This window comes from Halichoerus grypus, chromosome 6, assembly GCF_964656455.1.
Source record: "Halichoerus grypus chromosome 6, mHalGry1.hap1.1, whole genome shotgun sequence".
Taxonomy (NCBI): domain Eukaryota; kingdom Metazoa; phylum Chordata; class Mammalia; order Carnivora; family Phocidae; genus Halichoerus; species Halichoerus grypus.
Genome location: NC_135717.1, coordinates 94,584,757 through 94,610,846, shown reverse-complemented (window position 1 = coordinate 94,610,846; position 26,090 = coordinate 94,584,757). Strand labels below are relative to the sequence as shown.

Genomic DNA, 26,090 nt, shown 5'->3' with positions numbered 1-26,090 from the left:
CCATAGTTAACAAGGGAGCATAGATGCACTTAATACGTACCTGAATCACTTGCTGATCCGTGATCATTAATCACAGTTGAGTGGCCCGGAATCGGTTGCGTAGTAAGGTACCACACAGCGTGTAACACATCAGTGGCATGGATTCTGTTATGATCTGTAACCAATGCAAAGGAACATTCATTTGTGAACTTTGGGGTCCAAGGACTAAGAGTGCCATCTACTGGGTAAACAGTTTAGTCTTAACATTTTAATACCCCAGTGAAAGGCAGCCAAACATTCTAGGACAAATACTCTTTGATTACTCTTCCATGACTCCATAATATCCATAGTAACAAGGAAAAAAAAAAAAAGCACAAACAACATTCATTATGCATGCAGATGTCTGAAGTGGACAAATCTGTGTCCAGAGTCTACCAGAAACCTAACATCTATAGAAAGCTCACTATGTGCAATCACTGCACTGCTTACCCTTATACTTATTTCCATGCTCCTGTATAAGATTATGCAGAGGACCAGAATAAAAGACCCATGACATACTTCAACTAGGTCAGACCAATGATCTATACCGCCTAATATTTCATCTCTGATAAATATCATGCAAATATAATCTGTGAATAAAACAAAGTAGTATTCTTTTACATCAAACTTAAAACACTTGTAAAAATTAATAATATATCTTCTATATGTAGGTTAAATTCACAAAGCAAAATTGAAAACCACAATTAATGATGTTCTCTGATCTAAAAATTCTAATTTGGGAATACAGCTCTAGGAAATACCTGAAGAGAAAAATAAAAACTTCCTTGTACATTAACGTAGGGATTTGAGTCCTTTAGAAGAGCAAAATCTATGGGAAAACCAAATCCTCTAGCTACAATGTCATTATCATGGGAAGGGGGTCTATTCTATATGTGCAGTTCGGCTTCTACTGAACCATGACCAAAGGCCTGATGTGTTCCTGGCTCACCTTTTTTTCTGGTGCAATTCTTCTAAGTTTTTCTCTTGTTTACTGGCCCTTTCATTGATTGCTATACACTATCCTAAGTATGCTAACTTTACATATTCTATTTCCAGTGACCAACCATAATACAGTCTCTTCCAATATAGTAGATCACATCTCTGAATAATACTCAACAGATAAAGAGAAAACAGAAAAGAACAGTACGAATGGTAATGGGAACAGGAGAAAACATCTGGTCCCTGGTCAGGGAAGAAAGAAAAAATTAACATTTTTTTTTCTTTTAAAGATTTTATTTATTTATTTGAGAGAGAGAGAGACAGCCCCCCAGGAGCCTGAGTTGGGGGAGGGGCAGAGGGCGAGGGAGAAGCAGGTTCCCCGCTGAGCAGGGAGCCCGACGTGGGACTGGATCCCAGGACCCCAGGATCATGGCCTGAGCAGAAGGCAGACACTTAACCAACTGAGCCACCCAGATGCCCCAGAAAAAACTAACATTTTTGGTGTTGGTGGCACACACGGGGAATGTGGGTACATGGTGCCTATTTCCCTACATTTCTGGCAACTCTTAAGAGTCAGTCTTTAAGTGATGACATGTAGCTAAATCTTATGTAAACACCCAGCATTTCAGTAGAGGGGCCTTGTAAGGACTGGAGAGGATGTATTTAGAACAGACATCCAAGGTTCCAAAGGAGGAAAGAGGAAACCCTGTGCCCTGTGTCATTGCCGGAGGGGAATACTGATATTATCTAGTCATCCAAAGAACAATTTCATTGAAATTGGAGTCTATATCTCTGTGTATAGACCATCTCAAGTCATCTAAGACCAAACATTTTAGATCTACACCTGTGCCATGTACGAAACTGGTCACGCTAAAAGCGTCTGGATTTAGGAGAGATCTGAATTTGTCTCTGTTCTGGTATTTATTACCTGTGCAAGCTTCAGTGAGTTGCTCACAACTCTACGTCTCATCTCCTAATCTTAAAAATATAGACATATTAAATAATAGTGACTTATTTCACAGTACAATTGTGAGAATTACAGAAGAAAACATATTTTTAAGTTCCTGACACATAGTAAGCTTGCAATTAATGTAAATATAATTCACATAAAATGCATGATTGCTGGGGCGCCTGGGTGGCTCAGTCGGTTAAGCATCTGCCTTTCGGCTCAGGTCATGATCCTGGAGTCCCGGGATCCAGCTCCATGTAGGGCTCCCTGCTCAGCGGGGAGCCTGCTTCTCCCTCTCCCTCTGCCCCTCCCTCCCTTTCATGCTGTGAGTGCTCTCTCTCTCTCTCAAATAAATAAATAAAATCTTAAAAAAAAATACATGATTGCTGTTGGAACAAGATGGTGAGTTAGCACAGATCACTAGTTTTCTTCCAAAATCAATGCTGGATTTGTTAAGAATTGAAGAGCTAAAATAAAAGATATGCTAAACCCTTGGGGGAGGGAGAAGGCAGTGATGACCTGGTAGAGAAGAAAATGCCCCGCTGCCACTGTTAGGGGATAGGCTGGGAGAGAGCTTCTGAGTTGAGGTCTTTTCTTCTCCTTTGCTGCAAGCTGGGAAAATTACAGTGGGCAAGTAATTATCATTACTCTTGCAAGTCACAGAACCCTGTGCATGTGCCCAGCATTGCAAGCGTGGATGGGGCAGTATCAGGGTGCTGGTGGAGTCTGTGTGGAGTGACAGACAACATCAAGTATAGACAAACTTGCAGCTCTGGAGCTTACTGCTCTTTGTCCTAGTCCCCACCCCAAGGCCAAGGGCCAGAAGGCTTTATAGGTAATTTTTGTAAGCTTTCAATAAACAAATAATCTTATTTAAGCAATCTAGTCCTGAAAATATAAAAAGGAGGGAAGCTACCCAACTCATTTTATGAGGCTAGTATAATCTTGATTAAAAAATTAGGAAAAGACGGTATATGGAAAAAAAAGTAGCCCTTTTGCTTTTGAGTATAGGTTCAAAAATACTTAAATAATAGCTAACCAAACCTAATTCCTTAAAAAAAAAAAAATCTCCAGTTATGCACGTGTAGATCCAGAAAAAAAACACTGTCACTGTCATTTAAGCAGGATGGAAAATCATCCGCCTAATAAGCAGTCAATAACACGTTTATTACACAAATATTTACTTAGCATGTACTATGTGCAAGTATTGTACCAAGTGCTGGCACTGCTGTTGTTCTCACCATTAACTTTCTGGAGACCCACTCAGGAGCAAAGGCACCCAGGAAATAAGCTCGCTAGATCAACACAGGGGATTCTGTAGGTTTCTGTAGGACACATAAACATGCTTAAAAATTCCTCTTCTTACAGCCATGGTAGGCAACTGAGAGGGAGAAGGAATGGTATCAGAGCTCTTCTTCTTATTATCATCCCGCTTCCTCCACCGCTGCATTTTGGACAAACCCCTGACTGTCTTGATAGTTCCCTTGCCCATCCAGCAAGCCCCTCTGCCTCCCTGACAACACGGAAACACGTATGCACACACCAAACACAACATGCCCTATCTCATTCCCACAGTCTGCCCAGCTCCCTCTTCTGTCTTGACACACTTGTTTTCTCAACTTTCTCCTTATCGCTCAAGCACCAAGTTGAAGTGAGCTGGCACGGAGGGTTGGAGTTATATGTAAAATGCATAGAGTTTTAGACCTATAGATTTTCAATTGAAAATTCTACCTAGGCTCCTTTGGGAAAGTGTTAAAGAAGAGAAGTGACAATTTAAACATTTTTTCCCTTTGGATTATAGCAAATACTGTCATAATTCTGCCTTTCTAGCTTGACCCATGCCACCTCAGTATCTAGCTTTAAAACTGGTGGGCACATGACATACAGATTGAGCAAGAGTATTCTCATTGCTGCCATTCTACCCATTTCTCCAACTTCAATAACAAGAATGAGAAGAGGTGTTAGGAAGAATATATTTTAGAGATGAAAGTCTCTGAACACAGAAAAAGCACCCTCAAAACTAACTTTGAATTCATGAATGAATAGGACCTGATGATTTATCTTCTTTACTTGCCAATATGCCCAGCTGAAAGGGACTGTGAACAATAATGAACATTATTTATTTCTCTGTGCAATTGAGTATCAACTATATCTTAATTTATCCTTATCTTTATTTATTTATTTATTTTTTAAAGATTTTTTATTTATTTATTTGAGAGAGAGGGAGTGAGAGAGAGAGAGCACATGAGATGGGGGAGGGTCAGAGGGAGAAGCAGACTCCCAGCTGAGCAGGGAGCCCAATGCGGGACTCGACCCCAGGACTCCGGGGTCATGACCTGAGCCGAAGGCAGTCGCTCAACCAACTGAGCCACCCAGGTGCCCCTATCCTTACCTTTATTGAACAAATATATATTCGGTATCATATTTCTATCAGTGAGTTGCCTATATTTATACCTTGTCCACTGCTACTCCATGAAATATCTAACTACCTACCTGTGTCTATTTTTAAATCTAGATTTCTCAAATTTTAGTAAGGGCTCTGGGTACAAATTTAAAAGTCTTCATCTCTTAAAAATTGTTAAAAGTGTGCTTAGAAGTATAATAAAATTTAGTTTCTAGTATTGTAGGTCATCGTCATAGTAACGTTAATCTAATCCCATTTTAGTTACTCTTGGGCTTTTTCATTTAGGTGTGGGTTTATTTAGATAGAGCTATGAGAAATATAATCCTCTAGGAGTAGATATTAAAGTAAGGAGACATATAACAAATTTTTGTGTACGATAATTAAAATTAATGATAAGCAAAGCTTTTAATAAATATCTATATTAGTCTAAATTTACAACACTACCACATGCAAGGAATTACTATTTAACAGGGATCACCAGTCAAGCTAAAACTTCTCTGTGAGATGTAAATGAATTCCCTTTACGGAAAATGTTTGGGGTTCCTAATAGAACAACCAGGTTTATTATAACAAATTCTTTTCACATGGAATGAAGAAGCCACTATTTCAGAAAAAAGAAACATCTATTCTGTTGTAAAATAAGAAAATATAAAAATAATAAAATTTAGAATCTGGAAACTTCTTTTTATGCTTAAATATTGATCAACTTTCCCTATGATTTTATGACATACTTCTTAGAGAAAAGTTAGTAGTTATATCAACTGGTACTTAATGGACTTGGCTATAGCAGATTAGGTCACTAGAATACATTTGGAAATATAACAATTTGTAAATTAATCTGATGACTAGCTGTTGAAAAATCAGTAACACTTATGTCAATCACTGGCATCCAACCAGAGTGTGCCCTGGGAAAATGGTATTAAGAAAGCAAGGCTTATCTTGAGATTCTTTCAAACTATCCCTTTTTTGTCTCTCTCTCTCTCTCTCTATTTCCATGGCCCTACCAGCCAGACTTTCCCAAGGGGCCCAGGGCTCTTAAGCTCCTCTCTCCTCTATACCCACTGTCTTGTCTTGTCTGCATTTTGGTCCCATATTCTCCAACAAATCTCATTTGTAGATCCAATTCTTCATTATCTTCTCCTATCACACACCATCAGCTGTGTATTTTCATTCCAATGTAGCATGGGGTTGGCATTTTGAAAAACAATATGTTAATAACGGATCACTAGTTTAATGTACTATCCCTTTCTGGAAATACCTGTACTCTACCTGTCTCCGTAGAATATTTATTTAGCTTCAGTTGTTTGCAACTAGGAAAAGTCATGGGGTTCTGAAGTCTAAGGTATATAAAAGCAATTTTAAAACTTAAAAGTTAAAACATGATTTGAACGACGCATTTCTAAGGCATGCTTCAACCAATGTATGATGTCTACTCTTGCTATGCATTTATTTTCTAAAAGTACCACATGATTTCTGCACATTTTCACAACTTCCCTGACTGGGTTTTGGACATTTTCTTCAGTTCCATGTATTTTGTAGCATGTAGGCTGATTCTACTCACATGTTCAGATGATACTGGAAATGCTCCAAATTGAAAATTTAACATCTCCTCTCTGTTCCAATTTTGCATTATTATGAATGACAAAATTACTTTCACAATATTTTAAGTTCATAAACTTGAACACTTGGTTGTGTCCCTTCCTTTGGTCTTCACATTTATCTGATTTTTCAAATGTTTCTAATAATTTCTTCACAAACTTTTAGGTGTCTCTTTTTTTCTATTTTATTAATTAGACCATCACCCTCCTGTCCCTCCACACCCAGCGAGGTCTTTCTTATACTGAAAAAACTTCAAGAGTTCATGATTTAACTCTCCAGATGCGAGAACAAAAGTTAAACTCACCCAATAAAAGGAGTGTATTATAAAATAAGCAATAAATTTAACATTTAATTATTTATGGAGCACACACTTAAACTGGCTTACTATGTGAAGGCACTATTATAACCCTTTTAGATTTATTACCTCATTTTATCTTCCTAACAATCCTACAAAGCTATTACAATCCTCAAAGACATTATGATCCCCATTTTACAGATTAAGAAATGAGGCATGCAGAGGTGACAGCTGAGAAGTGAAGGGACCAGGATTCTGAAACAGGCTGTAATCTCCAGGTTTACCATGTGTAGTTCTCTGCTAGCCACCAATGATTCAATATCCCATTACCCAGAGCAAATTCAGTGGATTTGAAAAGTATTATTTTTAACTCATACTTACAAGGAATTTCCCTGTATCCAATCTCCAAAGCATGAAAATAATTCATAAATTCCCTAACTGGAATTTTGAAAGCTTCAAAGAGGCCCATGTCTTCAAAAAGTCTGTATGATACCTATAAAGAGAAAGACGAAGTTTTACAAAACATCCCTGGGTGTGTATTAGACACAAAAAGAAAAAAAAAATTAAAACAAGTAATTCCTGGCCAGTAGAGACACTTATTGGGAACAATAAGTCAAGTAAGTATTGAAGAACTCTATGGGTCTAGCCCCTGTAGCCCCTGACCACAAGGGGTATTTGATCTGTTTTTAAAGGCATGGACATTCAACCAAGAAAACCAACCAACCCAAACAACAGTATACACTACAGAAACATATCAAGGTACTCAACTGTATGTGCTATCATCTACTAGAGAATCCTACTTATCAAATAGTTCATTGTATAGTGTATACTACAAGCACTAATAAATGAGGTAAAGCTTTAATTTGGACTAATTTTTATTTAAAAAAAAAAAAAAAAGCTTCCCAGAGGATAAAGGATTCAGAATTGTTAACTTAGTGAAGGATAAGGGGAAAGAATTATGAGAGAGAGAAAAACGGTTACTTTGACTAAATACATAGAGAAAACCGATTTATTCTAATGCAGTATAAATAACAACATCTAAATTTTTTTCCTTGCTCGTCTTTCTCCTCCAAATATCTATTCTCCTTCCAAATTGCATTCAAAGCTCTGGCAACCCAAATCCAGTGAATACCTATGCACGTAATCGGCATATCTGACATGCAAATGATGGAGAAAAAACTGATAAAGGCACAGAAGAAGGTACTGGGGAGAGGAATGGTCATTCACATGGCAGAAGGGAGTGTGGCACCATTTCAAGTGGCCTTACTTCACGTCACAAAGGCACAGTGTTGTTATAACTCAGGAGACTTTAAGAATTATTCATCATTTTTATTATCTGCATCTCTTCTTAAAGTTGTCTTGAAATCTTCCCTCTCCATCTTTGGTATGCTGTTTCATAGCTAAGTCTCTACCTTTTGTTATTGACTTTAAATCTGTTTAAAATCAATAATATTATTTTAATTATGTACTTAGTGTTTATCATATATATCTATATGTATACATAGGCATATATACATATATATAGAGAACGATAATGGAATTTCAATCTAAAATGAAACCGAAGGATATAAAACAAAAAAAATCTCACACATGTGTCCTCGGAAAAACAAAGCTCAAGGACAAAGAGACTGATTTCCCGTAAATGACTGGTTTTTTAGAAAAGTGATAACATTGGAATTTTCTTAAACGAGAGGGAGTTGATCAGGAGTTGCCTCGTATCAACCTTGGGAAGATGTACTTATGGTTTCCAGAAGCATGAACACGGAACGATCCAGATTGGGCTGGTCTCCCAAAATAAGTTGACTTGAGCTTTGCTTGTATGACTGCACTAGTTTTGTCTGCTTGGAGAATTTCAAACCTGGTCTCCATTTGCTTCTGATGTTAACAGACTCTAACTGAACTATCCCCTCTTTACATTCCCTGCCCGTAAATACAGCCTACCCCAAACCCTCAAAGACTCACTGTAGCTTGCTATAGTTTGCACATCCTAAATTGCAGTTCCCCTGCTATTCCTGAATAAACTCATCTTTTTGACAATTTTGAGCTTGCCTCAGTTTACCTATTTAGGCTGACAGAACTAAAAAGGAGAGTTACTCATTCAGCATACATCTACTGAGTGCCCACCATGTTCCAGATACTCTTCTGTGTATGAGGCATATATCCAGGTGAACAAAACAAAGACCTCTTTCTTCAGGGAGCTTATAGTCTAGCAGGGGAGGGCAGTAAATAACAGATACAATAAGTAAGGTATATACTATGAGAGAAAGTAGTAAGTAATATAGAAAAAGAAAAAAGGAAACAAGGGTGAGAGATTGGGAATATAGGGAAGTTATAGAATTTGCTTTTTTTTAAGTATGGTGGTTAGAGTAGGTATATCCAGGTGACATATGAGCAAAGAACTGAAGGAGATGTAGACTGAGGTACATGGATATCTGAGAAAAGAGTTTTCCATACAGAGAAAAAGGACTGTGCAATGGCCCTGAGGTATGCCTGCTGTACTTAAGAAACAGCAAGAAGGCCAGTGTGGCTAAAACAGAATGAATGAGGACAGTAGAATTTAAGTTAGTAATGGCAGAGTGGGATGGGGGGGCGGTGCAATCTTGGGGTTTGACAGCCAGACTGATCATTATAAGGCTTTTACTCTAAGTGAGGCAGGGAGTCACTGAAGAGATTAGAGCAGGAAAGTGACTTTATCTGACTTACTTTTTTTTTTTTTTTAAGATTTTATTTATTTATTTGAAAGAGAGAGAAAGAGAAAGGGAGCCTGAGTGGGGAGAGGGGCAGAGGAAGGGGGAGAAGCAGACGCCCTGCAGAGCATGGAGTCCAACACGGGGCTCCATTGCTGGACCTTGGGATCATGACCTGAGCCAAAGTCAGATGCTTAACCTACTGCGCCACCCAGACGCCCCTACTTGATTTATGTTTTAAAAGGATCACCAAAGCTGCTAGGTTGGAAACAAATTATATACTATGTACATCAACTTCTGTATGCTTTTCTTCATTCTGAATGGCAAGAACATTTAAGTTTTACCCTTTTTGTGTGTAACATACCATTCCCACATCTTCTCTTTAAAAATGCAACAGGGGTGCCTGGGGCAGTTGGTTAAGCATCTGACTCTTGATTTTGGCCAGGTAATGATCTCTGGGTTGTAAGACCAAGCCCAACATTGGGCTCATGCCAGGCATGGAGGCTGCTTACGATTCTCTCTTTCCCTCTCCCTCTCTCCCTCCTCCACAACTCCCCACCCCCACCTCCCCCTTTCCCGCTCTCTCAAAAAAAAAAAAAAAAAAAAAAAGGCAACAGAAAGTGAAGTTTATGGTTTCTGTAATATTTTAAGCTAGTTTTTTTGGGGGGGGGTATCTCCTCTTTACTACTGCTTTGGTCTATATTTGAATTCTTGTTTATAAATACCTAATGGATTTAATTATGCTTGTTACTTCAGTGACTTATCCAAGATCACATGGCTGACAACATTATCAGAACCAGAATTCAAGCCAAGCCTTTTGGTTTCAGATTTTGTACTCTAAATTGCTTCAAATCCTACCACTAGTATCTGAAAAGCAATGTTGTTAGGATTGCAAACAGCTAAAGTTTCCTACTATTCTCTTAAACATATGAAAGATGAATGGAAAAATTAAGACAACAGGATATTTTCAAGTATGATTTTAAAATAGGAGAATTTTCATCAACATGCTGTTAAAAATCAACCACCAATAATTTAAACTCACAAATAAAGATACCATTAACCAGGTAAATATTGGCAACCGGAAAAAGTAAGCACTATTCTGAAATCTGAACCATGTCCTTTGAAATTTGTTAAAATAAACATGATAATCATCAAAAAGGCAGTCAGTATATTGAGACTGAAAAGTCATTTCCATTGCACATATGTCTCTTTAAAAATCTTTTGAAGTGAGACTTTTTCTGTGTAGTTTCAGCCAAAAGGTGATTTCTCGGAATGTTCAAGTTAATTCATTTCAGCTGTCCCAAAGTCTTACTAAGGTGAAAAAAATATGCCTTTCACACAGTGAAAATATCATGACTTTGTGCTTATAAACTCAAATCAAAGAGAAAACCCATAAAGTTCTACTCAGCAAGACAAATAAAAGTTCATTTTCTCAAAGTTCAATGTTTTGTAAGTTGGAAAGATAAATAGTGACATACTAAGGCTCATGTATTTCTTTTTTGGAAGGTGACTGGAAGAAAAACACATTAGTGAATTTTACTGCAATCTAATTGTTCATTATATCTAATCTTTCTGTTGTGTACTCATATCCAGGACTCTTAGAAAACATTCTGTGGCACAGCTGGTCAAGTTTCACAAGCCCAGCCCCAGCTCTCAGAACTTCCAGAGGAGACAGGTAGGGAGGAATGGTATTTGCTACACTGTCCCTGTCAGCTTAAAACCTGACTGCTACAGTAACCATTTTTCCACCGGCTCAAGCTCTCTGTTCAGAGTGTTTGAAGACAGAATCAGTGAATGTGTTTTTTTGGCGGGGAAGGAGGGGGGATGCGCTCAGAAACAGCCGAAGGTAAATGAAGGCCAAAAGTACGTATTTCCAATATGGCTGTCTGCATTCAAATCATGGGTCTGATATTTACTCTGTGACTTTAGATGAATGGTATATGCTCTTTTAAGCCTCAGTTTCCTCTTCTGAAAAGCAGAGATTAAACAGACTATCTGCAACAGAGCTACTGAGTAGATCAAGTTGTAGGGTTTGGGGGAGTCTGTGACATATGATCAGATATAAAACAATGTAAAGTTGGGGCGCCTGAGTGGCTCAGTTGTTAAGCGTCTGCCTTCGGCTCAGGTCATGATCCCAGGGTCCTGGGATCGAGCCCCGCATCGGGCTCCCTGCTCAGCGGGAAGCCTGCTTCTCCCTCTCCCACTCCCCCTGCTTGTGTTCCCTCTCTTGCTGTGTCTCTGTCAAATAAATAAAATCTTTAAAAATAAATAAATAAATAAAAACAAAAAAATAAAACAATGTAAAATTTTTCTCTTCCTATGAACCACACTCAGCAGTGAAGGAGAAAGAAGGCTTCCCGGCCCTCTGCCACCACTTTTTGGGGTACCATTACAGGAATATTTCCAGGTAAAATTACTCCCTCAGAAACATAGTCTGTAAGGGGTTTCAGAAAGTGAGATACAGAACCTTGCAGGAGGAGCCCTGAGGTGTGAGGCTAAGGTGGACTGGATAAAAATAGCTGTCCTTACACCTGTCTTCAAGATCACCTCGGGGCCCTGGGTGGCGCAGTCGGTGAAACTGTCCAACTCTTTGTGGTGGCTCAGGTTCTAATCTCAAGGTTGAGAGATCGCGCCCCACATCCAGCTCTGTGCTCAGCGTAGACTCTGCTTGAGTTTCTCTCTCCTGCTCCCTCTGCCCCTGCTCCCCCCCATGCTCACTCACCCTCTCTAAAATAAATAAATAAGTCTTTTAAAAAAATATTTAATAAGATCACCTAGCATAAAAGATGTTGCTTAGCACCCAGGAGAAGAAGAAAGAAGAAAAATGGGATTGTTAACTCCTAGTAAAAGTGCAAGGGCTGTCACCCCAGTCCTCGAGGTGTTCATGGTCAGAAGAGAGTCTAGCAGAGGCAACTACATGTTACACAGACTTTGTAATTATTTTGAGCTTCATAATCCATCAATCATTTTAGCAAACTTCTTTTGTAGGTAGCAAGTTGAACTGTCATTATTTTGAGCCATATCTAATTTCCCTACTAGCCCCTTTAAGGCAGAGGGACATTCTTTCCTTCTTGAAGACTAGACTAGTACTTTGTGTTTGTACAACTGAGAAACAGAGGAAAAGGCCCCTCTATCTTCTTCCTTCAAACCTTCATGGATCAGGAATCCTCACCTTAAAGCCCCACACTCAGATACTTGTTGAGACGTCTGAAGAAAGCCTGTTGCTGATGCACGGAGTAGAAATCAGTATAACATATCATTTCTCTTCTAGTGTTTCCCAGGTAAGTGTTAGTGGCTCCAATAAATCTGGGTCTTGAATTCTCACCTAAGTCTTATGTTAGCTTGGTGGTCTTTAGCATCTCTACAGTGCTATTCCATCTATGAAAACACCCCTGAAACATTTTTAAATAAGCTGATAAATATTACTGCATTATCCCCCTTGGGTGTGTATTCTGATAGGTGTTTGATAATAGAGCAAATCCATTTTTGGATTTGTAGAGCAATTTTGTATTGAGAACAACATGTTCAAAAATCTTAATTTCTGTGCTTTCTTTCTCCCTCAGGGAAACATTTTCTTTTAAGTGTGGGAAGCCTTGAAAGTAGTCTAGCTTAAGGAAAAAAAATAAAAAAGTCTTATTAAGTAGCAATAGTTCATATTCTGTATTTCTTGTGATACATAAAGGTATTTTCTGCATTAAAACACAGAGAATTCTATTTGATATGTTTCTCACAGCAATGGAAGGAAATGTATTTCTGCACAATATCTTACTTTTGATAAGACCTAAGCGCCATAATATTCAAAAGTTTTAAAGGGGCCTGGGTGGCTCAGCTGGTTAAGTGTCTGACTCTTGATTTTGGCTCAGGTCATGATCTCAGGGTCATGAGATGGAGCTCCACGCCAGGCTCTGAGCTGGTCGTGTAGCCTGCCTAAAATTCTCTCTCTGCCTCTCCCACTAGCCCCCCCCCCAAAAAAAAGCTTTAAAAAATAGTCATTGGAAAAAATTACAAACAATAAATTACTGTTAATAATTAGGCAACTTTCTTCTTTTGAGGGCTTGTATCAGCTTTTCTTTTGCTGAATTCTATAAATTTCAGATGTATTTCTCCATCTTGCTTGTGTATCCCTGTTTTCTTCCACTTTATCTTTAAAACTACATATTTTAATTGATCAGTATTCCACTCACTTCAAGTTCCAATTTCTTTGGTTAACCCACCACCGCGGAATCTACAGAATGTTGGGTACTAACATTTCCTTTCTCCACCCAGTGCCTACCACCAGTGTCAAGCATGGACACAGCTTTAACCAACCAAGGAATTTTTTTTTCTACATTTAAAGTCATATGTATGGGGGCGCCTGGGTGGCTCAGTTGTTAAGCACCTGCCTTCGGCTCAGGTCATGATCCCAGGGTCCTGGGATTCAGCCCCACATAGGGCTCCTGGCTCAGCGGGGAGCCTGCTTCTCCTTCTCCCTCTGCCTCTCTCCCTGCTCATGCTCTCTCTTTCTGTATCTCTGTGTCTCAAATGAATAAATAAAATCTTAAAAAAAAAAAAAAGAAGTCTCACATATGAATGCATTTCTTACCTGACTAAGGATACGGCCACATTTTCTTCCTATTTTTTCCACCAAATCAAAAATTGGAAAATTCCAAGTATTTAGCTGCTCCATAATTGAGTCCAAGTTATCCATGACAAGAGGTTCAGGAGCAAGAATTGGCTTGTCCTATAATGAAGATGAAAATATTTTAAGAATACGCAGTTTTTCTACAAAGCAATTTGTGCTTTGGTAAGTTCAGCTCAACAACTGAGTTTATAAAAATAAATGACTTAAAACTTCAAGGTAAATGAGTGATCTTAAAAAAAAAATCAAGATGAACAAGACATTGATCTACACGTTAGGAGAAAAGGTCCTAATGCTATTTCATATCATGAATTTTGCATATTAGGTGCCTATTTTTGGTTCATATATGCTACAGAAAAAAAATGGATGTTTCTTTCATAAGTTAATGTAACTGCTTTTCCCCTGTTGCGAGGTTCTTAAATAAAGATTCAAGGACTTTAGAACACATTGAAATCATATGTAAATTTATCTCTTTATATGTTTATGTAAATTTTTCTGGGAGGGTTCCTGGCTTATATTGGACTCTCAAAAGATACCCATGAGTGGGGAGGAGTTAATCACTCCCTACTCTACTTGGCCAAATATATATTATTGCTTCAAAATCAGCATTGATCCTATGGGATGATAATTGCAACATTTTTCATAGATTTTAATTTAGTTCATGTGATGTATGGTTTCCAAAGAAACATGCACCACGTTAATGTAAAGACATTTTATAATTGGTCCCAAATGAGGACATTCTTAAGAGTACCTTTACCAAAAAAATAAATAAAAAATAAAGATAATGAGGACTAGGAAACATATAAATTACTTTATCTGGAAATCTCTTTAAAAGTATAAATGGTAAATCAGATAAAAGAAAAATGATAATAGCAGCAATTGATAATTACATGATAGCCAACTATTTTTTAAATTATTCTTTTATTATTATGTTCAATTAGCTAGCATATAATACATCATTAGTTTTTGATGTAGTGTTTCTATTTGCTGCCTCCCTGAAATTAACCTGACTCAAATACATGCTTTTATCCTCTTTAAACGGATCTCTGTAAACCCACAAAGTCCTCATTAAAGGCTATTTTAATGGGTAGTATGTCAGTATAAACCTAGTTTAATATAATAAGGGAAATAAATATTGGCACACTTTCTAAATGAAGGAGGTGCTAGAGGAAAAAAAAAACAAAACAGCAGAAGCCCTAAGACAACTAACATATTTTATTTTTATTGATATTTATAAAATATTGCTTCACTGGATGAAATAATTTTCCCTATGCATACCTACACTTTTAGATTCTAGGATTAAGAAGTATCTGTAATCACTTGTGGAGATGAATACTTGCATTCTTAATCACTAAATAAGAGAATCATGAAGAGATCAATAAAACTTGGATAAGGAAAAATTATACTGATACATAGGGATATGGCTATAAGGCATGTGTGATCCAAGAGAGACACATCTGTAAATCTAATGATTCAGGGATCTATTTGTAAGTCAATTTCTGTCACAGAGGGCAATTTCTCAAGTAAAGGAATGAGCGAAGTGATATGGAGCTACCAGGAATATCATGGCCTCAGGCGTGTAGGGGCCACAAGCAGAAGCTTTCCTTAGAGGCTCCCTCAGGCACTCAGTCTCATCTTCGTTCTGTACAATATCACTGCTATCACTGTTGTTGTTGGTTTCATAATCAGAGGTAACTTGAGTAGTGTCATCTGCAATGGAAAGAGAACAGATTATGAAACTTGCAAATGGAAACAGGGGTCTCACTTGAGTGAATATTCCTAAAATGCATATGGCATATACCGTGCTTAGGGACATACTGCTTTCATGAGCTTACACATCAAGAATGCAAGATCATAAAGTGGGAAAAAAGTACTTTTTTTAAAGATTTTTTTTTATTTATTTGAGAGAGAGAGAACAAGCAGGGAGAGGGACACAGGGAAAGGGAGAAGCAGGCTCTCTGCTCCCCTGATCGACATGGGGCTTGATCCAGGAACTTCGTGATCATGACCTTAGCCAAAGGCAGATGCTCAACTGACTGAGCCAACCAGGCACCCAGAAAAAGTAGACATTTTTTAACCCAATGAAATAGATGGGATTATGATCTGTGATTTATATGACATTCAATAATTCCTCAGTAATAATGCTTAGATCAGCAGCAGTTTATACTTTTTAAAAATCCTGTAACTTTGTATTTCTTTTTCCTTTATGCATCTCCCAACACACTAAACCACTGAGTAGCTAAGTCAAGAATGGGCACATGGGGAGGAGAAGTTGAGTTGACACCCAAGTACTAAGTGGTCTGTAGGACATGGCATAATAGCATGTGCTTAAGGTCCTGGCAGATCTTATGTATCCAATCTTGATCCCTCGGAATCTGTGGCTTTCTTTCTTACCTGCCTCTTCCATTGTCTCCCATTTCAGTCAGCACTAAACCATGCGAACTAAAGGCCCAATCAAGCACTATCAAGTGTCTGTAGAACATGCTTCTGGAGCAAAGACCTCAAAAGAAGCTTCTCATGGCTGAGTAAGGGCCTGAATGGTTTACTGAGTGAGTGCCATGTGCTGGATGGCACAAAAGTGCTTCATTTGTGCTAACCTATTTAAACCTACACAATCCTACAAAGCAGGTATTATTGCACATCACTGCATTACTCATGTCCTCACATGCAGAAAGGAAACTGGGGCACAGAAAGGATAAGTAAGTTGTTGAAATTTTGCCACATGAATTTGAACTCATGAAATCTGACCCTAGTTCCTATATTCTTTACTGTTGATAAAGTCTAGCTTTTTTTTTTTTTTCCCTGTATGGTTATTGCTAAGATTCCTATGCAATCTTTGCCTTCCCCTAAGTCATAAACCTATCTTCTTTCAAAAGCCTACTGTTTTAGCTTTTACATTTAGGTCTATGCTCCATCACAGAATGATGTTTCATACGGTGTGAAGTAGGGGGTGAAATTCATTTTTGCCAACCCTACTGGAATGCTCTGGCATCTTTGTTTAAAATTCAGAGTAGAGGTGGGTCTAATTTGGGGCTTTCCATTCTATTTCATTGGTCTATCTGCTGATCCTCAAGCCTGCACCACACTATCTTGATTACTGCAGCTTAAGTCTTGAAGTCAGGTAATGTATTTCCTCTAACTTTGTTCTCCTTTCTCAGTTGCTTTGGATGTTCTATGACTGTTGTATGTCCTCATACATTGAGTATCTAATTTTTCTTACGTTGCTAGTGAATAATGGCTTTTGTTATGTAGCCTATTGCCATCAGGAGTATCTTGTAGGACTTTTCCAAGGACTCCTCTTTCTTCGATCTTTCTCATGCAATCTTTCTCATGTAAGAATTAGACACAGTGTGAAAATGTAATTGACAAGTTTCAAACCCAGAATTTGTAGGAAAAAATGAACACTCAAAGGTCATAGAGACCACAAAGGTGATAAAGAAATACTCCCCATATTGTATCAGACTCAGTAGAGTCAAAGATCAGGAACATAAAGAATGGAATATTCTGAGTCTTCAGAATGCTAAAATATCAGAGAGAATTCTCTTTTTGATTTTTCCTTGCCTATGTCCCTTGACCTCTGTACATTGCCACAGCACACCATTCTCATAGGCAAATAATATTTATTGAGTATGTATCAATAAATGCTGAAGTAGATAATTAAGAATCATTCTTACATAGTGTTATCACTCTAAAGTCTGTAGTTCAGAGAAGCCAGGGTTTTTCTACCTTGTGAACTTCCAGCACTAACAAAATGAAGTCCCTAGAGTTGCATCAATAAAAATAAAATACTAATTATCATAGTAATAGCAGCAAACATGAACTATTGACAGTGACCCAGATACTAAGGATTTTCTCTCAAAAATCCTTACGTGATTTTTAAAAATTGAAGTATAGTTGACATACATTAGTTTCAGGTGTACAACATAGTGATTCAACAGTTATATATATTATGCAATGTTTCCCATAAGGGTAGTTAACATACAAAGTTATTACAATATTATTGACTATATTCCCTATGCTCTTCCTTTCATCCCCATGACCTATTTATTTTATAACTGTAAGCCTGTACCTCTTAATTCCCTTCACCTATTTTGCCCATTCTCTTCCTCCCCTCCCTTCTGGCAACTGCCTTTGTTACAAGTTGTTTCTGTTTATTTCTTTAGCCTCCACATATAAATGAAATCACAGGGTATTCCTCTATCTCTGTCTGACTTATATCACTCAGCATAATACCCTCTAGGTCCAACCATGTTGTCGCAAATGGCAAGATCTCATTCTTTTTGATGTCTGAGTAGTATTCCATCGTGTATTAGGTGTCTTCCATATCTTGGCTCTAGTAAATAATGCTGCCGTAAACATAGAAGTGCATCTCTCTTTCCAAATCAGTGTTTTTGTTACATGTTTTAAGTCATTTAATTCTTACAACAATCCTGTTTGGGAGGTACTATTATTATCCCCATCTACAAATGCAGGAACAGAGGCACAGAGATTACAAATTAGTAGGTAGCCCGATAAGGATAAAACCAGGCTCCAACACCTGTGTTCTTAACCTCTCCATAACAGTGCCTCAAGAAAAAACATTTTTATATGCTTATAGTGATCTAAGCAGGGTATTTTCTCAGTCTGCAAGGGAGACCTTCAGAGAGTATCCTAAAATGGATGACCCTCCAGTGTCCAAGATAAAATGACATTTCTATATAGTTTTATATATTATATAAAATGACATCTAATTTAAAAATATATATGTATTTGCGTATAGGTATTTAAAACCATTTTGGGCAGCTTTGCATCAAAATCGTACCCATGATGAACTCTTAGGTAGTAGGATTAGGGATGACTTTACTTTCCTTCATTGTCTTTTTACATTTGTCATCTAAAAAATCAGAAGCATATGTTACCTTTTTGATTGGGGGGGGGAAGTAAAGTGATTTCCATTTTGAGGAACAGAACCCAAAGAATTACCCGTTCTGCTTGGTGTCCGAATGGCTGCACTGCTTCCCTCCAGGGGCCCATCAGCAGGATTCCCTTGAGGATATGGTCTGCCACAGCTGAGAAATATTGGAAGAGCTGTAAGTATATTCTCTCTTTTCAAAAAATCATAGGCACACACCATCTATGTACACATGAAGATAGATAATAATCAAACGTTTCCACCTTCCACTTATTTGATAAGAAAAAAATTCATTTTGCTTTATACATAGATGCTGATAGACTGTTTTCTTTTTGGTGAGAGTGTAATCAATATAAAGGATCAGAAGCTTCACTCAACGCTCATCCTCCTCCACAGTCTAGGCCACATTTGAAACCACAGGCCAAATTTTGTTACATTATTTAGAGAATCCTGGGATAATCTGCTACCTGCTCATAGTAGCGATTTTGGAGGTGCCGAGGCATATTTAGTCAAAAATATCTTCCCCAATGCACTCCCTGTCGACCTGCCTAAAAGCCTCATTATTAGATTTATTTCCATGGGTTAAGACATTTTATGCGCAAAGAGCCCTTTAAGATTGCATATGTGGAAATAGAATGACAGCATATTAATTTTCTTTTTTGCCACAAAATAAAAATTAATTCCTTTTTCAAGATTGATCAGTCACCTGCTAAGGCCCAAAGGAAATGAACAAAGTAGAGGTACATTGTGACAGAGAGTGAATGGAAAATTGACTGCACAGAATGCTAGTTGAGAAAAACAGGCCAAGGGGGTGTACTGTGAGTAATCTAGAAAAATGAACATACTGGAGGGTCCTAGCTCTTTAACAGAGGACATCAGAGGAGGTAGGATACTTCTTTTTTCTCAACAGTTTTGACTGCTTTATAAATTAAAAAGCAACCCCACAAATGGCCTGGCAAGTTTCTTCTCTCACTTATCTTGTTCAGAACTCCATGGTTAGATTTTAATTCTGGCTTTTGCTTCTGGGTTCTTTTCTTCTGCCTAATATTACAAAGGGTCTCAGAGGGTTTTTGTTTGTTATTTAGCCACAGAGTACTCACTCTAAAAGGAAAAGAAATGAAACCGTTTATAATTTATTAAATGTCTCATCACTTTTATTTTCCCTCACTTGTGCTTATATATGTGTTGTAGAGATAAGCATCTGCCAGTTAGAGAATATTTTCATCCTGAGTAAATTTATTTTCAAGCCTTAAACATAAGTGGAGAAGCATCTCATGCAAAATATTTCTAATTATGAGATCCCATCACTTTGATTTAGGGAATCGAAAGAAAATGACAGGACCAAAGGAAAAAGAAAGCAGATACAAATGATGGGCTTACATTCTTGGGTGACACTTGGTAGATGGAGGGTTTATTAGTTTTAAGAATTTTCATTGCAAGATAATACTTAAAAGGAACACTTAAATTAGTAGTTCAAATATACTACCTCTTATGCCAAAAAAACAGCTTGTTGCATAGACATTACAGAAGCCAAAAGACTGGGACTCAACGCCAAACCCTTCGAGTTCAGCAGGGGAAACCACAATAATTAGTCGTGTGTTTCTGGAGCTCTCTGTGCCTACATGGGTGGCTGCCTTGAAGGCAATAATAGAACGTGGTTTGAATTACAGATTTATAAAGCCCAAACAAATAAAAGACACACTACTGGATTTATAAACATTACTGAACAAGTAGGCAGTGAAATTCTCTTATTTTTCTCCAAAATCTCTTTTATAAAAATCCCATTACATTCTTCCTTCTAAGAGTACAAAAAATAGACTGTGGGGAGGAAAGCTGTGGGAGTGGTAGAGCTTTTCGGAACATCTCTGCTTTCTTTAGGCGACTTATTTCCCACAAGTTTGGAGCCCACGGTGGGAGACTCTCCCTAGAAATGCTGGAAGCCGATGTGCTTGATGTCGATTACTCCACTGAGCTTCATCTTGGCTTGGGATGCATACCACAAAAACATGTTTCCTAAGGATGTTCCACCACACACTTGCTCCATGGGCAATTACTGTGTGTTAACCTAAAAAAATTGGTTTTGTGGTCAGATAAATTCAGAAAATGCTACCTGAGACAAAAATCAAGAGGTTTTCTTTTGCAGGACTTCTCAGAGCTTTTAATAAAGTGATGTGTGTTATGAATCACTGATCTCAGATCATGCTTTTTGTGTGTGGGGGAGGGGAAAGATGGGATTAATATTCCACAGAGGGGCGCCTGGATGGCTCAGTCGTTAAGCGTCTGCCTTCGGCTCAGGTCATGGTCCCAGGGTCCTGGGATCGAGCCCCGCATCGGGCTCCCTGCTCCATGGGAAGCCTGCTTCTCCCTCTCCCACTCCCCCTGCTTGTGTTTCCTCTCTCACTGTGTCTCTCTCTCTGTCAAATAAATAAATAAAATCTTAAAAAAAAAAAAATATTCCACAGAAATTATTTTATTAAAACAGCCCTCATAGAGAGGGTAACAGGATAACTTTGGGATGGTAAAATAACTTTTTAGTCTGGCCCTGGACAAATAAACTAACAAAAATGATTTTCCCTTTTAAAGTATTTGTAAAGAGAAAACAAGTAAAAATAAAGATTAGAAAAAGAAAGAGCATTCATTTAGAGTTTATGACTAAGTGATTTGAAAATGGTATCTGTGAAGCTTAAAATGGAATATAATAATCAAATCTAGCTCTGTGAACCGGTGCTGTATGTAACTCATTTACTCAAACGGTTATCCTCATTAACCTTAGCCAAGAGACAGAATTTTGTTCAAGGCACTCTCATGACTACACTTAGGGTAAAAACACTTAACTCTTCTAGTTAAAAGAATACTGTAATGCTTTAAAATCAACTCTTCAAGATGAAGCTATTACTAGAGAACAACAATATGGTAATCAGTTAAGAGGAGGGATTTCCTTCTTCATGACAATGTTGGCAAAATAACTACTCCTGTGATGCGACGCCTTTTTTTCTTATCCTCTGTGAAAAGACATCACTTCCAGAAGAACCATGAGAGACGATGGACTCTGAAAAACAAACTGAGGGTTCTAGAGGGGAGGGGGTTGGGAGGATGCGTTAGCCTGGTGATGGGTATTGAGGAGGGCACATTCTGCATGGAGCACTGGGTGTTATGCACAAACAATGAATCATGGAACACTATATCTAAAACTGATGATGTAATGTATGGGGATTAACATAACAATAAAAAAAATTAAATAAAAAAAAAAAAAAAGAAAAGACATCACTTCCTATTTCTAATTCTATTCAGAAGTGATAGACCAGTACAAGCCAATTGTTTAATTGCCTTCAGAGACCCATTTCAGTCTAACCATAGTGTGCCATGTGTTATCTGAACATTTTTTTTTTTTTTAAAGATTTTATTTATTTGACAGAGAGAGAGACAGCGAGAGAGGGAACACAAGCAGGGGGAGTGGGAGAGGGAGAAGCAGACTCCCCGCTGAGCAGGGAGCCCGATGCGGGGCTCGATCCCAGGACCCCGGGATCATGACCTGAGCCGAAGGCAGACGCTTAACGACTGAGCCACCCAGGCGCCCCTGAACATTTTTGTTTTATTTATTTATGTATTTATTTATTTACTTATTTAAGATTTTTATTTATTTTTTTAAAGATTTTTTATTTATTTATTTGACAGAGAGAGACACAGCGAGAGAGGGAACACAAGCAGGGGGAGTGGGAGAGGGAGAAGCAGGCTCCCCGTTGAGCAGGGAGCCCGATGTGGGGCTTGATCCCAGGACCCCGGGATCATGACCTGAGCCGAAGGCAGATGCTTAACCATCTGAGCCACCCAGGCACCCCTAAGATTTTTAAGTAATCTCTACACCCAACGTGGGGCTCGAACTCACAACCCCGAGATCAAGAGTTGCATGCTCTTCTGACTGAGCCAGCCAGGCGCCCCTATTTGCACATTTTTAAAGTGGGGATTGCAAACTTAAAATATCCTTAAAATGGATATAAAATCCTCCCTGAAGAGCAAGTAAAATATATTCCAACAGAATATGTTAAATTACTTGATATGGATTTTTAATTATATGCTTTATGCATTCTCCATTAGTAAGCAGGGGAAATATACAACTACGTGTTTTTCTGTCATCTCCAAAGGTTAGCTGTATGGGCTCTATGGACTCTAAGCTTTTTATTAACAGGAAACCATGGAAAAAGCAAGTTTCTACTCAAGACAAATCACATTATCCTATACTTACTTTCCTGTCAACTTCTTCGGCAAACCTACCTGTACGGAGCTATGCGGACTGGTGGTGAGGGTTCCTAAGAGGAACACTAATCATAGTTTTCAGACGGGTTAAATACCAGTTAACAATGTAAAATCCTTACCTGCTACATATAACAGGTGGAGGGAGGATCTGAGGAGACAGGTCAGGGGCACTCTGAGTATAAGTTAATGCCCTGTGAGAACCTAGGCCTTGTCTGGCAGTCGTGTTGGCAGATTCTGGAAACCGCACTGCAGAAATTTTGCTGACTGGGCTGTTGGCAGGAGTCCCTTGGGGGGGTGAGGAACAGGGCGATGAAAGAGGTGAAATTTTAGCTAGGGCACCTAGAAAGAAAAAGAGTTTTTAAATCGCTAAGTCAAATTTTTTTTCAAAATCAAGATTGCAACTCTTAAACTTCACCTTGGACCCCCATTTACTCCCTCAGGACCACATGAGTACTCAGGCTGGGTGGGGAGCTGACCCTCTCTGCCCCCATCTGGAGACAAGGTGTACAGTGGGGAGTGTCTCCACGGCATGAAAGGCGAAGGATGAATCATCATAAAAAAATCAGTGGCAACGTTGGCAAATCCAGTTGAAGCCTTGGGGTCCTGGAGTAACTTCAGGACAGAAGGATATTATTTTCTCCTCCCATTTTTGTTTCTTCTTGTCATTCTGACATAATGATAATAATTAAAATTTCCTCGTGTGCTTGCCTTCTCCTAGGTTGTGAAATTTTTAGCAGTCACAGGATCTGCTATTGTTTTAAACATTAACTTATCTTAGCCGAGTTTGGCAGGTATCCAATAATTAAAATATATAAAGAAGATAGATTTTTGAGAGGCAATTACCTTGAGTAACCATCAACATTTTCGGTGAAACTACCTTATTTGTGTGAAACAGGGCTCTGATCAGACTCATTTCTGAAGAAAACATTTAAAAATGGAAGACAATCCGCTTCAGATTAAACAATAGGCCTCAAGCCTAAATTTTAAGTGTTGGTATCTGTGCCAAACCGTGTTTACTCTTGATTGTGAAAATTTTACAGAAAACTGGCTTAGATTTCAAAGTGCTGATACTCGAGTACAAGGACGAGATCTTTTGAAGTTCCGCTCTCCCAAACACAGAGAAGGCAGCCCGCACTTAAAACTGAAGAGAGCTCTATCTTCTGAACAGCCATCTGCTTACTGGTTTTCAGCATTGTAGGGCCCAACAACCTACTTTAAGGCAAATGAAATGAAATCATTCATTGTTTTCTATTTCTCACCACTTGGGGGGAAAATGCATAGCCGGCAGCTCTCCCATCATCAGATAGTATGTGTGGGGAACTGGCAGCTGGCTGAGTTTGCTTCCAACCTCCAGTTCTCTCAGAAGTTTTATTTGTTACACCCAAAGATTTTCTGGTCCACTGAAAGGAGTATTAAGCTTGCTGAAGGGCTTTTGTAATTTTTACGTTTCTTGCTGGCACCGTTCTTTGTTTTGTTGTACCAGATGAGAAATCCTGCTCTTCCTTTGATAAGTCTGGAGGTTGGCAGCCCTCCTATTCCTTTGCTCAATATTTGTATTGTTGATTCCCGATGGAAAGATCAATCCCTTGCCTTCATCCGTAAATGAAACTACTCAGACGCAGAGAGGTAAAGAACCTTCCCAGGGTCACAGTGCTAATAAGTAGGAGAATATGGAGTGAGCCCAGCTGTTCTTAATGAAAGTGGTTTTAGCCCATACTGCTCTCAGAGACTGACCAAGGAGGAAGAAAAATCTATCATCTGCTAGGCAGCATTCGCATTGCACTTTATAATGGCACAACTAATGGTTTTCATTTTGATTTCTATTTCTATTGAAAAGATTTAGCTGTTTTACCAAAGACACTGACAAACCTGCACTTGTACATAATGTCCTAAACCAAAAAAAAAAAACCAAAAAACAAAAAACTCAAAAAACAAAACAAAAACAACCCCCACTAAATTCTTAACTCAGAGTTTCCCAAAGAACCTATCACTGTGTGCAACAAAGTGGGTTACAGGCGCCCTGTGAAGTACTAATGGTTATAATTTTTTTTGAATATTTTATTTGGAAGCTTCAGAATACATTCAATTTTTAATATTATCTCTAATATTTTATAATTAGATTTCATTGTAATTTTACAAAAGGAAGGAAATAAAATTTTCATCAAGCTCTAAATCCCTTCCCATTTCTCCACTGCCCTGTAACATTATTGTATTCACACATATTATTTTACAAATAACACATCAGGTTCTGATGGAAAAAGGTAGGAAAGGGCTAGTCTAATTCAGACTATTTGTTAGATTATGGCCAATTGAGTCTTCAGATAATCTTAGGAAAGCAGTGTAAACATTAAGGAGTGGGCTGAGGGCGCAACGTTGTATAAAGAAAGTATCTGCACAGAGTAATGATCTATTTGTTCAACAAATATTGATTGTGTGCCCCCTTCCAGAGACTAAGGATGCTATGGTGACAATAACACATTCCCTGCTGTCATGGAGCTTCCATTCTCTTGGAGGAGTTAGAAACTTAAAAAAGAGGTGGAAGAGGAGGAAAAGGAAGGAAAAAGAGAAAGAAGGAGGAGAAGGAAGGATAAAAAGAAAAGATATACAATGGACTATTACTCAGCCATCAGAAAGGATTAATACCTACCATTTGCATCCACATGGATGGAACTGGAAGGTATTATGCTAAGTGAAATAAGTCAATCAGAGAAAGACAATCATCATATGGTTTCACTCATATGAGGAATATAAGAAACAGCACAGAGGATGATAGGGGAAGGGAGGGAAAACTGAATGGGAAGAAATCAGAGAGGGAGCCGAACCATGAGAGACTCTGGACTCCAGGAAACAAACTGAGGGTTGTGGAAGGGGAGGTGGGTGGGGGGATGGGGTAGCTGGGTGATGGGCATTAAAGAGGGCACGTGATGTGATGAGCACTGGGTGTTATACACAACTGATGAATTACTGAACTCTACGTCTGAAACTAATGATGTACTACTACTATATGTTGGCTAATTGAATTTAAATAAAAAAAAGAAAAGAAACAAAACCCAGGTATTTGTAAGTGTCTAAAGAAAAATAATGTAGAGAATATAGAACAGAGAACAGAAATGCTCTAGGGGTAAAATTTGAATGGAGGCTTGGTGAAAGAAGACATTTAGACAAGTATTGGGGGAAGCATGTTCCAGAAAGAAGGACCCACCTGGAGGGTGTCAGAGGGTTAGTCGGGAGGTCAGTGTGGGTGCAGTTTAGCAAAGGGGAAAGAGGGGCAGGGAACGTGGCCAGAGAAGCTGCTGGACAAGGCTGTAGAGAGCTGAGAGGCCAAGGCAAGACTTTAATTGTTGTTTATTTTGAAAAAGAGACTTCTGATAGGCATTGCTTCAGGCAATTCTTTAATTATTTTGATAGTTAATTGTCAATTTTTGAAAGTCTTCTA

General features: G+C 38.4%; 1 protein-coding gene across 1 annotated transcript in view; it reads right to left on the bottom strand.

The window, feature by feature from the left end:
• Positions 1-26,090, bottom strand: part of PDE3A (phosphodiesterase 3A) — a 323,314-nt gene that overhangs the window by 18,495 nt on the left and 278,729 nt on the right. The window contains exons 6-11 of the mRNA XM_078075704.1: positions 22,774-22,993; positions 18,472-18,557; positions 15,065-15,219; positions 13,474-13,611; positions 6,586-6,697; positions 41-154 (exon numbers count right to left, since the gene is read on the bottom strand). Of these exons, the coding sequence (XP_077931830.1) occupies positions 41-154; positions 6,586-6,697; positions 13,474-13,611; positions 15,065-15,219; positions 18,472-18,557; positions 22,774-22,993 (825 nt within the window). The remainder of the gene's footprint in view (positions 1-40; positions 155-6,585; positions 6,698-13,473; positions 13,612-15,064; positions 15,220-18,471; positions 18,558-22,773; positions 22,994-26,090) is intronic.